The following is a 16,348-nucleotide window of genomic DNA, read 5'->3' on the forward strand; positions in this document are numbered from 1 at the left end:
TATTATTTTGTTTACATTAGATATTAGTCAGTTATTTTTAATTATAGGTCATTATTTTCCTTTCCTAGTTAGTTTCCTTATTTGTAAATTGTTGTATTATATATGCCCATTATTGGGTCCTTTGAAAATAAGAATTTAATTTCTCCAAAAACCAAACTTTATCGACTAACATAGAAATAGTTAATAAATAAATAGAATTATGACTAGAGGTTTGAATTCAAGGCCAGAGTTGGGTCCCAGAAACGGAAAACAAATTATCCATCCTTATGCCTCAAGTTAAATTGGACTAAATTCTTCTCCACTCTCAAACTCATCCTCGTTTCAAATGAAGATTTCCCAACCCACTCACCAGTTACCTGTAAGGGATTTTATCATCCCTGCCCTTAAATTAACCATAATGAGCATCTGAAAATCTAATAAAGAAAAAATAATCTTGACTCACTTTCAAATAACAATCAGCATTTAAAATGAATGTTGCAAGAGAAATAAATCATCATAGAAATATTCAGATCCTTTTTCTTTTCCATAAAACCAAAGACTCTCTCGAGTATTCTTACCTTCCCCCGCTGCAATAAGTGAAAGTGCATGAGCTGGAGATAGTACAACTTCTTCCTTAATTCCTTCCACAAAGGTGCCCTAAAATCATCAATGTAAAAGTAAATGCACATAGTTTCAACACTCTTATAATGCTTGACAAAATCTCTTTATAGCTGGAATAAATATCATGGCTGCAAGCAAGTAGAATATGAATATACTGAAAACTGGCAAGAAATTAAGGTCCATAATTAGTCCTCCTTGACTCAGATAATGCAAAAGCTAAATGAATCCAGAAATGTAGTAGGTTAGCCATATGGTAAAACAAAAAACATTTGCATTTAGTTTTCTCTTTTTTTCCCCTAATAGAACCAAGGCCTTCATAGAGAAAACATGCAAGAGAACAAAGGTGCATACAAAAGCAATTATTCATACAAAAAAAGGCTCTAATTAAATACTGTGCCTAACCCAAAAAAAAATAAAAAACTTTCAACCCCTCTAAAACTCTTCTTATTTCTTTCAAGTTAAATGCCCCATAAAACTACCAAGAACCAACATGCCAAAGAAACCACACCTTGTCACAAAACAGTGGGTGCAGAGAAAAACCTCCTGCCAAATGGAACATTCCCTATTACAAGCAAAACAAACCCCAAATACTCCCAAGAAGCTATCCCAAATCAAACAAGCAAATTGACAGCTCCAAAGGATATGATTGAGACCCTTAGATGCATTTCTTCAAAGAATGCACTACTTGGAAAGAAAGAAATATCAGGATTTTGAAGAAAAGTCAAATTCTTATTGTGGGGATTTTTGTAACCTTGTACAAATTACTTCCTCTTCTTGGACTCTTAGGCACAAGGTTTTTTCTTGGCGTTTCTTGCCCATTATTCTTTGTTCTTCTTTGTTTCTTGTGAAGTCTTAGCTGGGTGGTAGTTTTAGTTCTTTAAGTTCGGTCAAGTTCTTGTATTTTGGTGGGGTATGTTTTAAACCACCAACCAGCTACCTTTACTGCCAGTTCATTCCTTGTTTTACCAATTTATTTCTACCATGTCTATAAATATTGCAGCATGTTGTACATTTGAGGTATTGAATAAAACTTTGACGTATTTCATTCACTTGTGTCCATCATTGAGATTTCCTGTCTAAGCTTGAGAACAAGTCAAACCTTTGGGCCAAGGGTATTTCAGAGAGTGCAAAGCATCCATAGTACTTCAGTTTTGTCGGGAGGAATAACTATGAGTCTAAGCAGAGGTAGGGGTGTGAGTTTGTACGAGAGTTGAGGGATTATATGAGCAAGTGGGCCTCAGTCTATGATATTCACTATAAGGACAGTAGAGAGAGAAGGGGGACTTAAAGTAACTAGGGGCTTCCAAGGAGAAAATCAAACCTCTTGAAAGTCTAAATGGTTTTGGTGTAATGCCTTCTCCTTGCATCTTAATATACTACAGAGAGCGGAAGTATGTCATAATTCCATTTAACTATTACTTTAACCTCCCCCTGAGCATCCTCTCTGATTCTCCTAGCAAGGAGAGACTCAAACCTCTTGAACTGGCATTTGTTGACATATAAGACATTGAATAAAGAATAAGAAAACAAGTACATTACCTGAGCATCCTCTCTGATTCTTAGATTTTGTCCAGCAGGATTCAACAAATCATTAACGACCTGGAATGAAAGAAACATTTTAGTGCCATTAAAACTACTCAAGTAGAAACCTGATTTTGCACTATTTTACTTTGGTTGTTGCGTTGGAAATCTAAAAGCTCATAAAAGTTTGCAAATGAAGTGACAATAAAATCAAGCATCAGAAACTAAAAGCCTAAATGGAAAGGATCGTACCTCGTTGTATATTTCTAGGTATGACACCCGAAGAAGAAACTCCCGATTAGGAGTCTGGATGTAGAAAGACATTAAAAAAAGTATTACTTTCAAGATGATGTATTTAAACCATAGATAGTTTCCTCGCATTTACCTCTTGGATGATGCTAAATGCATCCTTCACAGCCAGTGGTATTATTCCTGGCGACCTCTGATCACCCTACAAATGGGGTATGACCTATGTAAGTTCATTGACAATGTCACTAATCCAACTATGTACCTATACAAAACACATTTTTCATAGTCTAATAAGAAGCACACTAGGTCAAGTTTATAACAGCCTGCCCGCCTCCTTTGAATATAAATTCATAAAATTGTGCCCTCTTACATGACAAGTCAAATGCCATGCCCCTGAAATGTCTTTAGACCATAAACAAGCCATCAAAAGTTCATCCAAGAATATGTAATATCTTAACTCCAAGTCAAAGGCATCCTTTTCCTATTTAAATCTAAGAACTTATGAGTATGAAATATTTAAATGTAAGAAATAATAATGTTTTGTTTTATAAGAAACCAAGTTTCATTGAGAGAAATGAAAGAATATCCAAGAGAGTACAAAAAGAGCAAGCCCACCAACAAAAAAGACCCCTAAACTAGTTTTATAAAAACCAGATCTCAATCCAAAAGAACGATGCCAAGCTAATAATTGCCAAAATATAATCATAATAAAAATAAATAAATATATAAAAACAATTAACGAACACCCACAACGAAGAGTCAAGTCTAGTCACCTTCCAAGGCTCTTCACCGAATCCCTCCACCCCTTTAAAGATTCTGCTATTATTTATCTCAAGCCAAATGCCCCACACCCCAATAATAATGTATTAATGTATTAAAATGTGAATAACTACCAATTTGATTTATGTTTAAAAATAATCTAGGAAGGTCTGATTTTATATTAACCTTGAATAAAATACGACAATTACATCAATAAGTCCAATTATTTAAAAAATAAATAAATGAAAAGAGTCTAGTGCTCAAGATAAAAGGAAACCAAAAGAAAAACTTTCCAAAATTACCAAAACAAGTACATACAGAAGAAAATGAGAAAAGGACTACGCAGAAGGGCAAAAAAAGTCGATCCAGATCTATCATGAAGAGACTTGAACCCATACTAAACCAAAGCGACCAATCCAATGAAGAGGCTTATCCTATAAAGACCGTTGAACTTTTTCAAACCAAAGCTTTAACAGAAAACTTGAATGCCAACTAAGCTTGAGAATAGGCACACAAAGAGAGGTTGCAATGCTATACAAACAACCAAACAAAAAGGGCATGATACCGAAGGAATAAGAACCCAACATATGCAGCAACAACCTTTGACCATCTCTAGAAAAGAGTTAAAAGCCTAGAGCCTGGAGAGTGTAGCTTCAATTTCAACCCAAAGGACTACCACCGAAACAAAGTGCAAAAGAACATTCCATAAGATTGAGGACAGATTTAACCCACTTTACACAATTAAAGACCACAAGCTTCTACAATTGAAGAAAATGTGGATGGTATCTAAGAGGGAGACAAAGGAGAAGCACTCAACCTTGTATCTTGAACACGCTGCTTTTTCTCATTCCTATGGAACAATAAATCAAAAGCTTCCCCTATATGTTCTCCTAAAAACGGTTCCTCGGGAACTAGGTCCAAATGATGAAAATCAGATTCTTCATTACTCACATTAACAACCAAGTCCTCATCAGAATCATAGGAACAAGGGAGATCCTTGAAAGGAGAGTGACAAGCAACACCTCTAGTAAACCGAATCTTCAAACCAAGGATCAAAAAAGTCAACTGACTGAAAACCTTTGAAGAACAATGACTCCTTGTTGAACTGTGTAGACAATTTTTCTCAGACAACGAAGGAACTTGAGATCATACACACTTCTCCTCTTACAAGTCAAAATTAACTACTTGATTCTCTCTTTCGAGCCCCAGGTAAAGTGTGCAAGCATTTGGAAAGATTGATGTGTGATTTCCTTTGGGAAGGGATTGATGAAGGTAAAGGAAAAGGCTCGCACCTTATTAGATGGGAGGTTATCGAAAAACCGGTTTCTTTGGGGGATTAGAAATTGGGAATCTCAAGGGTCGAAACAAAGCCCTTTTAGCCAAATGGCTATGGCACTTTCCGCTGAGCTCAATTATCTTTGGCGTAGGATTATTGCTAGTAAGCATGGTCCTCATACTTATGAGTGGTTGGATAAAGGGTTTAAAGGCACCTACCGGAATCTTTGGATAGATATCTCAAAAGAGTTCCCTGTCTTTACTCGTTAGGTTCGGTGTGTGGTGGGGGAAGGGAAAGAGACGTATTTTTGGAAAGATCACTAAGTGGGGGACAGACCTCTCTATGGGTTATTTCCCCCTGTTATATCATCAGTCTTCTTTTAAAAACCATTTTGTGACAAATTTTCTTATTTGGAATGGGAGCTCTTGTACGTTTTCCTTCGGGTTACATCGGACTCTTTCTGATAGAGAAACGATGGACATGGTGGCTCTCCTTTCTCTTCTTGAGAGCCATCCCTTTTGTCGTGGGAGGAGAGATGTGAGAGTTTGGAGCCCTGATCCTTTGGAAGGGTTCTCGTGTAAGTCCTTTTTCCAGTGTTTGGTTAACCCTTCTCCTCTTGGTCAGTCTGTCTTTTTGTCGTTGTAGAGGATTAAAGTTCCTAGAAATGTGAGGCTATTTACTTGGCAAGTTCTTCAGGGTCGTCTTAATACGTTGGATAAGCTTGTGAGGAAGATGTCACCGATGGTTGGCCTTTTTGCTATATTCTTTGTTGGAAGGCAGAGGAAGACTTGGACCATATTCTTTGGCATTATGATTTTGCGAGCTATGTTTGGGATTCTTTTTTTCCAGGCATTCGGCATGTTGAGTGCCCGACACAGAGATGTTAGAGATATGATCGAGGAGTTCCTCCTCAATCCGTCGTATAGGGAGAGAGGCCAGTTTCTTTGGTATGTTTGTGTTTGTGCTATTATTTGGGTACTGTGGGGTAGGGTGTTCAGAGGGTTTGAAAGGGATGCTAGAGAAATTTGATCTCTTGTTCGGTTTCATGTTTCTCATTGGGCTTCTATTTCAAAGGCTTTTGTAACAATCCTTTAGACTCAATTTTGTATAGTTGGGGTCCCTTCTTGTAGGGGGAGCCCTCTTTTTGTGGGCTTGGTTTTTGGATGCCCGTATATTCTTTCATTATTTTCTCAACGAAAGTTGTTGTTTTCATATTAAAAAGAAAAGAAAAAAAAAAAACTACATGAAACTTGGAAGAAGAATGATCGACTCTCTGGGTATAATGCAAGGGAAAAGCCAGAATAAACCTCCCAAAAGCCGGAAATTTTTATTAAAGTCTTTAAATTATCATTTACTTCCTTTTTAAAGGCTTCCTCATAGGCATTCACTTCCTCAATAATTCAAAATATTAAAAATGGATCAGCCATATGTAGAATTAGGAGTAATCAAATGATCCAACTATGAAAGGCTACACAACTTTGTACCGAATAATCAAGCTAAAAATGACTAATCTTCCATAATGTCATACTTTGAATTCTAATCCTCTATTTGAATGGTAATATTCTAAAAAAAATTTCCCTTTTGCCTCCTTTAGTATCTCTCTTGAAAACTCTTTAATTACTTTATTTTTATGTAAATATTTTATTTGGTTACCTTAGTGTCAATACCTAATTCCTCACCGAGGTTTCTTTGTTTTCCTTTAAAGGTTTTTTTTTATCATTAAAACTTCCTTCTTTTAGAAGTAAACATCTTATATATTGTAAAACTCTTAGGTTTGAGAAAAAATCATAATACTTTATTCATTCACCAAAGATATGAATATATACAAGTGTACAAAGCATAGAAAAGGAAAATATCACAAAATATTTACAAGAATGGAAAACCCTAACTATAGAATTATAACACTCCCCCTCAAGTTGGAGCATATATGTTAATCATGCCCAACTTGTTATATAGATAATCTATACGTCTTCCATCCAATGTTTTCGTGAAGATATCTCCTAATTGTTCTCCAATCTTCACATATCCTGTAGATACCAACTCTTGTTGAATTTTCTCACATATAAAATGGCAATCAACTTCAATATGTTTAGTTCTTTCATGAAATACTGGATTAGACGCAATATAAAGTGTTGCTTGATTATCACACCACAACTTTGTCGGTGTGGTGATATCAAATCCAAACTCAACAAGTTCATATATCCAAATTAATTCACACACAAATTGTGTCATTACTCTATATTTTGATTCCGCACTTGAACGTGACACCACATTTTACTTCTTACTCTTCCAAGAAATCAAATTACCACCAATAAAAATACAATACCCTGAAGTTGATCTTCTGTCTTCTTTAGATCCTGCTCAGTCAACGTCTGAGAAACATTCAATATTAGTATGACCATAATCCTTATATAATAAACCACGCCCGGAGCAGCCTTCAGATAACAAAGAATTTGTTCCAATGCAGCCCAATGATCAACTGTAGGGCATGACATGTACTGACTCACAATACTTACTGAATAGGCTATGTCGGGTCGAGTCACTGTAAGGTAATTAAGTCTTCCCACTAACCTCCTATATCTTTCAGGATCTTTTAGCAATTCTCTATCTTTTGTGAGCTATAAGTTGGGCATCATTGGGGTACTACATGGCTTAGACCCTAGCTTTCCTGTTTCAGTCAACAAATCAAATACATATTTTCTCTGCGATAATAGAATTCCTTTCTTACTTCTTATTATCTCAATTCCTAAGAAGTATTTCAACATGCCCAAATCTTTTGTATGGAATTGACTATGAAGAAAGGTCTTTAGAGAATGGATATCTAAAGCATCATCACCAGTAATCACAATATCATCCATATATACGACTAACAAGATGACACTACCCTCAAATCTCTTAAAAAAGACCGAATGATCTAACGTGCTCTTCCGCATTCCAAAGCTTTCAATCACCTGACTAAATTTTCCAAACCAAGCTCCTGGGCTCTGCTTTAATCCATACAAGGATTTACGAAGACGACACACCATTGCATTCTCCCCCTGAGCAACAAACCCTGGTGGTTGCTCCATATACACCTCTTCTTGAAGATCACCATGAAGAAATGCATTTTTAATATCAAGCTGATGTAAAGGCCAATGATTGATTGAAGCTAATGAAATAAACAACCTTACAAATGCCATTTTTGCTACAGGAGGAAAAGTATTAGCATAGTCAACGCCATAAGTTTGTGCGTAGCCTTTCGCTGCAAGGCGCACTTTCAACCGAGCAACAGAATCATCAGGATTGATTTTAACTGCAAACACCCATTTGCAACCGATAGTCTTCTTTCCTGTAGGGAGAGAAACTAAATCCCAAGTACAATTATCATCTAAGGCAGTCATCTCCTCCACCATTGCGGCACACCAATTAGGATGAGACAAAGCCTTATGAACAGTTTTAGGGATGGATACAGACTCTAAGGATGTAATGAATGAACATATGGAAGGCGACAAATGGCTATATGAAACAAAAGAGGAAATAGGAAGAGCACATGTACGCTTACCTTTACGAAGAGCAATAGGAAGATCATCACTCGTTTCTGGATCCAATGACGAAGAAGACTCTGGTACAGGGCATGGAACTAAAGGAGGTTGTCGTCGAGTATAGACCTTAACGATGGGTGGAAGAGTAGAGGTAGCCACAGGTAGAGATGAATCAGGAAGAGGATCGGAAGGAGAAATAACTGTATGGACAAGGAAATCATCCTCTAATTCCTTATGCTCCCCTTGACTCTTATTCGAAGAGAAAGATGGTGATGAAAAAAATGGGGTATGTTAAAAAAAAGTGATATCAGGAGAGACGAAATATTTATTTAGACTAGGACAATAACACCGATACCCCTTTTGGACATGGGAATAACCAAGGAAAATACATTTTAAGGACTTTGGATCCAGCTTGGTATGCTGAGGCCGAACATCCCGAACAAAGCAGGTACAACCAAATATTTTAGGTGGAATGGGAAACAAATGTTGCTTGGGGCATAAAGTACGAAAAGGTATCTCACCCTTAAGAATGGAAGAGGGCATGCGATTTATTAAGAAACAAGCTGTGGAAACAACATCAGCCCAAAAGGATTTTGGAACATGCATCTGAAACATCAAAGCTCTGGTTGTCTCAAGGAGATGACAATTCTTTCGTTCTACAACCCCATTTTGAGATGGAGTATCGATACAAGAAGATTGATGAAGAATGCCATGGGCATCTAAATAAGACTTGAGTGTATGAGAGAAATATTCCTTAGCATTATCACTCCGTAGGATTTTAAGAGCACCACTAAACTGAGTTTGAATTTCAATATACTGAGTTTGAATTTCAGCATGGAAGTTATGAAAATGAGAAAGTAACTCAGAACGACTTTTCATTAAATATAACCACGTAACACGAGAATAGTCATCGACAAATGTAACAAAATACCTAAACCCTCCTTTGGACTCAATAGGACATGGACCCCAAACATCAAAATGGACTAATTCAAAAGGAGCACTAGCTCATTTATATTTGAGGATACAAACTCAAACGATGAAATTTAGCAAACTGTTGAAGTTGTGGACGAAGACTCTTCAACACAGAGATAGACGGATGACCCAAACGACAATGCTCTTCAAACGACACGCTTGAGCATGTGATGGCCGTAGGTGTTTGTGGTTCAAAGATGTAAAGACCTCCAAATTCACGCCCTTTACCAATGGTCTGTTTCGTCGTAAGATCCTGAAATAAGCAATAACAAGGAAAAAAGGAGACACAACAATGAAGATCATGAGTAAGTTTACTGACCGAAATCAAATTAAACGAGAAATGTGGTAAATTTAAAACTGATGACAAAGAAATTGATTCAGTAAGATGGACGGTTCCTGATCCTAAAACAGGAGTGGAGGTTCCATCAGTTATAGTGACATTAGGTGAAGAGGTAGATGTACAAAGGTTAGAGAATAAACTAGGGTTACCTGTCATATGGTCTGTAGCACCAGAGTTAATGACCCATTTTGACGTGGAGGAAAGAAGGCATTTAGAAATATTACCTGTCTCTGCGATGGCCGTAATGGGAGTAAAAGATGATGCCCTCAATAACTCTTGATACTGCTAAAATTTAGCAAACTCCTCTGCGGAAATCGTAATTGACTTGTCAAGATTATCAGGAGTCGAGGCGACATGTGCAAAGGGTGATGGCATCCTCTGACCCTTATTCAGCAATCTTCTACATTCACGCTTCGTATGACGATAATAGCAAACAAAACTTCCTGGATTTGATCTTTGGTTATTGGGATGACCTTTAGAGCTATTTAATTCAACCCCCTTATTACCTCTATAATCATTTGTGCGCCCAATCAAAGTACTACTAGAATCAAATGACGTAACTGCTTGTGTCTTTTCAGTACGAAGTATTCGAGTGTAAGCTTCTTCCAACGATAAGATATTTAAGCTTGACAACATTTGATCTTTGGCCATTTCATATTTAGGTGCAAGACCTACTAAAAAGCTCATGATAAACAACTTTTCACATCGAGCCATTAGAACTTTTGGATCTGTGCTGATTGGCATCAAGGCATTGAATTCCGCGCATGTATTTTTAACCTCCATAAAGTAGCTTGTAAGAGATTTTTCTCCTTGATCGGGTTGATATAGAGTCTTACAAACATCAAACACTCTATTAATATTCTCTTTCCCTGAATAAAGGAAATCCAAATATTCCAATAGTTTCTTGACTGATTCGCAGTGATTTACTAGTTCAACAATTTCACGGTCAATAGAATTCTTGATTTGTAGAAGCATTCTTGAATCGTCCCGCCACCAAATCTTCTTATTAGCATCAATCGGTGACTCTTCTGTGATGTGATCATCCATCTCCATGCTCCTAATAAAGTGGCGAACATTTGATCTCCATGAAGAGTAGTTGGATCCATTCAACTTGTGTTCAATTACTTTTGACACCATAGGAACAATCTCAGACATGACTGTTGGTTTCTTATCAGCCATTACCTCAAAAAATAGACATCGGACAGCAAAGAATCAAACCCTAATTTACCGAAGAGAAATCTTTACAAGCAGTGAGTATATCTATATATCCCAAACAAACACACCACCAAGAAGAGTCAACAAAACTGAGGAAACCCACAGAAGACGAACCAAAACAATGGCACACGCGCCTACATGCGTCGGCGCGTGGACGGACAGCATAGAGGAACGATCGGCGCGTGAGCCTCACGCGCTAGTCAGATGGGATCCGGACTTTAAGGTTTGGTAGATCAATGGCTGGGCTCCTCGACAGACTGGGCGGTGTCGAAAAAATAGGTTTTCTTTTTCCCCGCGACGGTGGCTGATGGTTGCGACGGCAACAGCGAACGACAGCGAACGAACCAAAGACGGCGATTGTGAGCAAAAGTGTAAACTCACCTCTCCACAAAACCCTAAATATATCACAAACGGGTTCTAAATTCTCAAACCCTAAGGTTCAAAAAACCCTAAGTTTGTTTAGAGGGCTCTGATGCCATGTAAAACTCTTAGATTTAAGAAAGAATCATAATGCTCTATTCATTCACCAAAGATATGAATATATACAAGTGTACAAAGCATAGAAAAGGAAAATATCACAAAATATTTACAAGAATGAAAAACCCGAACTATAGAATTATAACATATATCAACTGTAATGCCGACAAAGGAAATAACCGAAGATTAATCCTAGACTAGAAACCATAACCAGTTTATAGCAATGGCTGGGAGGGGAATTAGAATCAATGTAGTTGACACGTTTAACACCATGAAACAACATTACAATCTAGCACCAGTGACATAATAATACACTACTGGTCCTATTTTCTTTATAACAAACAGAGAAATAATGACAATCAGAGACTGTAATGACCCGAGTTCAGGAAGGGTACATGAATGAACCGATATCACATCCGAATGAGAGGGATCCTAAGGACGTAGATGTATAGTTAAGAAAGACTTAAAAGAATTGAAAGTTACTACCTATACCAACAAGGTGCACCTTCCTTTTCAGTGGCTCAATCATAAAAACTCCAAAGTTAAGCGTGTTTAGCTTTGAGCAATCCTATGTTGGGTGACCTGGAAATTTTCCTAGGATGTATGTGAGTGAGGACAAAGCATGCTGAAAGAACGTGTGTTGGTTTGTGGAGACAACTTTCACCTCTAGAAGCATTCAAGATATGTAAGGACGACGTAGCCAGGTCGCAGAGAACGTAGGGGAATGCCAGGACCATCAGGTATCGATCCAAATTCCAAATCCTGGTCCGAATCCTGGGCCTGGGGCATTACAGAGACATTGCCAAAAGATTGGGTTCCAACCAACTTAGGACCACCTAAAATGATATTCTCTCTGTTTGTTGATAAAGATGGGTGAGTCTATAAGTTATTGAGACTATCATTTTATAAGCATTCATTTATTAAGTTGTATGTTTTCTACATGCTGAGGTCAAGTCTTCTTTTTTCCCCTCATCTCCTGTTAAATAAAACGTTCAAGTTCATGGCAAAATACTGATCATAAGAAATGCGGAGGGAAATAAAATTTTGCATCTTACATGCATGGTGTGAGTCTTCCCACTGCTTGTCACCCCATATGCAAATATTGTACCTGGGAAGGTGGGGACATGATTTAAACTAAACAGCATATCATATATTTCAAACAGCAAATCATGGTCATAAACATGCATAATGCAGAGGTTAACAATGATAAAAAACAGTATTAATCAGCAGTTTTACTGCGCAGACTGCTCTTAGTAAAGCCAGCAGATGTCAAGTGTACTGATCAGGAACATTCTCATCAATGGCATTCAGGGCCCAAGCATGAATATGTACCGCAGAAAAATGAATATAAGCTATATTGCACAGTTGCAGACACGAGGGAACCCTTTTCCTATCTGGTCTACTAGGGAGGCATACCACCCAACACCCCCCACCCCCCCCTCCCTCAAAGGACCAGTAAGAGTTATACTTGTTGTATGGGCCCACTCTTTGTAAATATCGTTAGTAAAACGTGGCTGAGGGGTGGTGAACCAGTCTTTGGTGAGTGAAGAGAATAAGGGCTCTAGTATTGTAGTGCTTTTCCATCCTCAGTAATGTAATTGATAATTCTTATAAAGGCTCTATTATATCAGTATCAGCGCACTTTCAGGGGCATGCTATGAAGGGAGAAAATTTAACTATCATAAAGAATTGTGAAACAATGTCAAGGAACCATGGCGATGGAGGATTTTTAGGAGCTTGTTGCCATTAGGACTGCCACCAAGAGGGGGAGGGGGGGCGCCGGTGGGGATGTTGAACTTATGGTTGCAGCTTTAAGTAATCAGAAGTTCAGCTGTTACTAAGGTCCAAAGGCAAGCCCTTTTTTTTTTTTACTCTTACTCTACTGGTCCTTCATCACAATGTATCCTTCTCGCTTTTCATGTTTAAAACAAAGCAAAATGAGGGCAACTATTGTAACTAGAAAGAACTTAATAAATCAATTAATTATCAAGATATGACGCAAACTATTCACTCAAACTTAACTTTGATGCAAAATATTACCAAATCAAATACCAGTACTACTTACCATTAACGCCCTCCATAGCACCACTAACAACATGTTGAGCGGCAATATCATAGACATGACGAGTAGTTGTTGTAGGACCAAAAACTCGATCTAAAAGCATGAAGAAAAATATTTTTGGGTGAGACAACACTACTTTTGACATGATAACAAAATTAGAACCATGATCTCTTCCAACAGATAAATTGATTACAAATTTAAAAGTAATCACAAAAATAATTAATACACCTTGCATAACTATTTGGACGCCTTACCAAATAAGATACAAAAAATGAGGGTAAAAGAAGAGTGAAACAGTGTTTTTTAAAGCTCAAGGGGCAATAAAGTGCAATAGTCTTATGGGGCTTAAGCGCAAAGCGCAAAAGAACCCCAAAACACAAGGTCCAATGAAGAAAAAGACCCCTAGTTGAGATGTTCGGGTGCGTCTCCTGATCCTTAGGCCTCTTGTTGTATGCTCTTTGTATAATCCTCTTATACTTTGAGCATTTGTCTCATTTTTAATAATAAAGTGACTTATTTCCTTTTAAAATAAAAAAGACCCCTAAAACATAAGAAAGTTTGCATTTAACCTTAGTAAATCTGATTTAGTTAATAAAGAATGAAAAACCCTAATTATTACTATTTTTTAAAAATAATGAAAAATCCCCCAAGGCCCAGGGTACTAAGCTTTGAGGTTCCACAAAAGGCGCGCCTTATTTTGTGAGTCTCGCCTTGAAAGGCGAGGTGCCAAACCTGCGCTTTGAGCCTAGGTGCGCATCCAAGAGGGCTTTTTAAAATAAAACGAATCTAAATACTGAATATGATATGCAATGGCATATAAAACATTAAGTACAAGTACAAATACCAATAAAACTTAAACTTTAGATTTTAACATGCAATTTTGACAATTTAATAGCACGATCAGAAGGATAATCGCATTAGATGAAGGAATATAGAATAGAAGTGTAGGCTTAACTCTTGAGACATTTCATCACTGTGGCCTTTAACTCAACAAATGAAGAATTATTTGCAGTAACACCAATATCATTTTTCTCCATTAATAGGGCCTAGAGGTATGATTCATGCATATTTGGTGATACATCTTTTAATCTAAGAGGTGAGCAAACTAATAAGTTATTATTGCAATCTTTTTATTTCAATCAAGTACAAATGTCTTACATCAGAAGGCATCAAATACACTTCAAAAAATTACCGTAAGCATATGCTGTAGTCGGATTATGCTCATTCCGCACAATTGTTTCACCATCTGCATACCATGCAATATCCTCTCCTTGACGAATCTCCCTCGGACTTCTCAAAGATAAAACAGTCACGTTCATTAGAACTTGGGCAGGAAACCTACTCGTTGAAGCTATACATAAATTTGTAAAAACAAAATGCACCTGAGCGGACGAAAGCGAACCGTGACTGTGACATTTTCTTTGGATCTTTCCACATCTAAGTGCACATTTTCTGAGTAAAAATACTGTGGCTTACTTCGAGCTGAAGAAGATGCAGGAGAGCTCTGCCCATCAATAGAAGTTTCCAGGTACTGTTTTGATGATGAGGTAGTAGAAGATGACGGCGATTTGGCAACCCTTGTACTAACAGGACCCAATTTTTTTGACTTTGGACCTTGTCTGGATGCCATTATCACTTCCAATGGATCCTAAAAAGTGATGTAGAACAGCATCAAATATCTTCTAGGAACAATTTTGGTATCTCAGTATCCTAAGAATTGCACTTCCTTAAACGTAGGGTCAGATGGAGAGAAAACCTAGTAGGGTAATTAGCAACAAAAATGGGGATCATAAATTCCTAATTCAAGGCCATCCTTCAGCATGTTGAGAACATGTAATAACTTTGCGAACAGTCTAAAATTGAATCAGTTGACTAGAATAAGTAATGTACTCAATAAAGAACTGTAACCCCCCATTTTCGGTTACTAAAAAACTTCAACGAAAATTTGCATACGTGGGTTCTCATTGCAAAGCCAAATTTCACGCTCACCGAACTTCAAAACCCCACCAGTAAGGGTTGAATTAAACCAGTCCTCCGTTTCTCAAACCTCAGTCAACATTTCTCAGCAACTCCGAAGCAAAGAAGAAGAAAAAGTCCAAAATTCCTCAAACGTTGAAGAAAGAAAAGCAGCTAAAACGCTGTTCAAAGTCGAATTCTCCACTACTTTCTCCTGAAGCTCAATCAGAGCAGTACCCTTTTCCCCTTTGGACCCCAACCCATTTCTGCCAAACCCAAATGGATAAGATTCAAGAAAGTAAAATACCTGGAACAAAGCTAAATCAGAGGAGCATTGCAGGCAGAACCGAGCTTTTCAAACAAAAAGGAGGAAATTGAACAGGGGGATCTTCTTCGAACAGTGGGAAACACAGATCTAAGAGTGAGGAAGTAAAGAGTAAATTAATCAACCAACAAATAAAGCAAATAAATCATAATCAAAGTCATCATTATCATGCATCAGTAAAAAGAGAGGGAGATTAAAGAAACATACTAGAATTTGTTAATTGTAATCGTAGCTTTCCTTACTTGCCTTGGAAGCGATGCCCTCCATCAAAGACAAACCGCATTCCCAATCCAACTTTAAAGAGAGAAAAGGAAACTCATAAACTTGCAATTTCAGGCATAGATATAGAGAGAGAGAAATGGAAAAGTAAGAGAGGGAAAAGGAAAAACAAAAAGGTAGAAAAAAAGAAAATGGCGTCAAACAAGTCTATGTCTATAGTGGCACTGTGTAAGAAAGAGTTGTTGGAAAAGAGTGTGTGATTTATTCTCACTGTCCCATTTTTACATGGTAAAATTACTTTTTTAGCCTTCCTATTTTATATTTCATTTTTTTAAATATCATTTTTACTCTTTATACTTAAAAGTTTGTTCGATGGTTGAGTTATGTTCATTCATTTTTGTAATTGGTTTAATAATAATAACAAATTTTAGGCTAGATAATACAATATATGTAGATATGTTTTTAAAATTTATAGTAAAATAAATTTAAGATTTGTTGAAAGTAATATTACTAAAATTAGACAATTTATAGTGTAGGTAAGGTTTAAAATGTCGATTTTGACAAAAAAAAATATCGATGTCTTATTTTTAAGAAAACTTTGATAGAAATATCGATAAATTATCAATTTCAATAGATATTTCTAGAAAAAAATATAGAAACATAAAATTCAAAAAAAAAAGATAAAGTTAAATTAATAAATAAACATTGGATTATTTTTAAACAATTTAACATGTCTATTATTTATGTTATATTTACATTAATAATATTTTATTGTTTAATTTTTTTAATTTCATAATTTTTTCTAAAATACAGTAAAAATATCGATTCACCTTTTAGGTTAATGTCAAACTCCTAG

At 36.7% G+C, this 16,348-nt stretch overlaps 1 protein-coding gene across 3 annotated transcripts in view; it reads right to left on the bottom strand.

Annotated features, from left to right (window-relative positions):
- Positions 1-15,722, bottom strand: part of LOC120073823 (kinesin-like protein KIN-7K, chloroplastic) — a 50,761-nt gene extending 35,039 nt beyond the window's left edge. Inside the window, exons 1-10 of one of the 3 annotated variants that reach the window (XM_090311762.1) lie at positions 15,516-15,722; positions 15,256-15,363; positions 14,375-14,640; positions 14,185-14,282; positions 12,996-13,085; positions 11,986-12,038; positions 2,507-2,572; positions 2,374-2,427; positions 2,140-2,199; positions 558-636 (exon numbers count right to left, since the gene is read on the bottom strand). In XM_090311762.1, coding sequence (XP_090167888.1) covers positions 558-636; positions 2,140-2,199; positions 2,374-2,427; positions 2,507-2,572; positions 11,986-12,038; positions 12,996-13,085; positions 14,185-14,282; positions 14,375-14,622 — 748 coding nt within the window. In that variant the 5' untranslated portion in view covers positions 14,623-14,640; positions 15,256-15,363; positions 15,516-15,722. Of the gene's footprint in view, positions 1-557; positions 637-2,139; positions 2,200-2,373; positions 2,428-2,506; positions 2,573-11,985; positions 12,039-12,995; positions 13,086-14,184; positions 14,283-14,374; positions 14,641-15,255; positions 15,364-15,480 lie in introns of all 3 variants that reach the window. The other 2 variants (XM_039026689.2, XM_090311763.1) reach the window with 2 other exon arrangements.
- Between the last annotated feature and the right edge of the window lie 626 nt (positions 15,723-16,348).

Source organism: Benincasa hispida, chromosome 3, assembly GCF_027475165.1.
Source record: "Benincasa hispida cultivar pf3 chromosome 3, pf3_genome.v1.1, whole genome shotgun sequence".
NCBI lineage: Eukaryota > Viridiplantae > Streptophyta > Magnoliopsida > Cucurbitales > Cucurbitaceae > Benincasa > Benincasa hispida.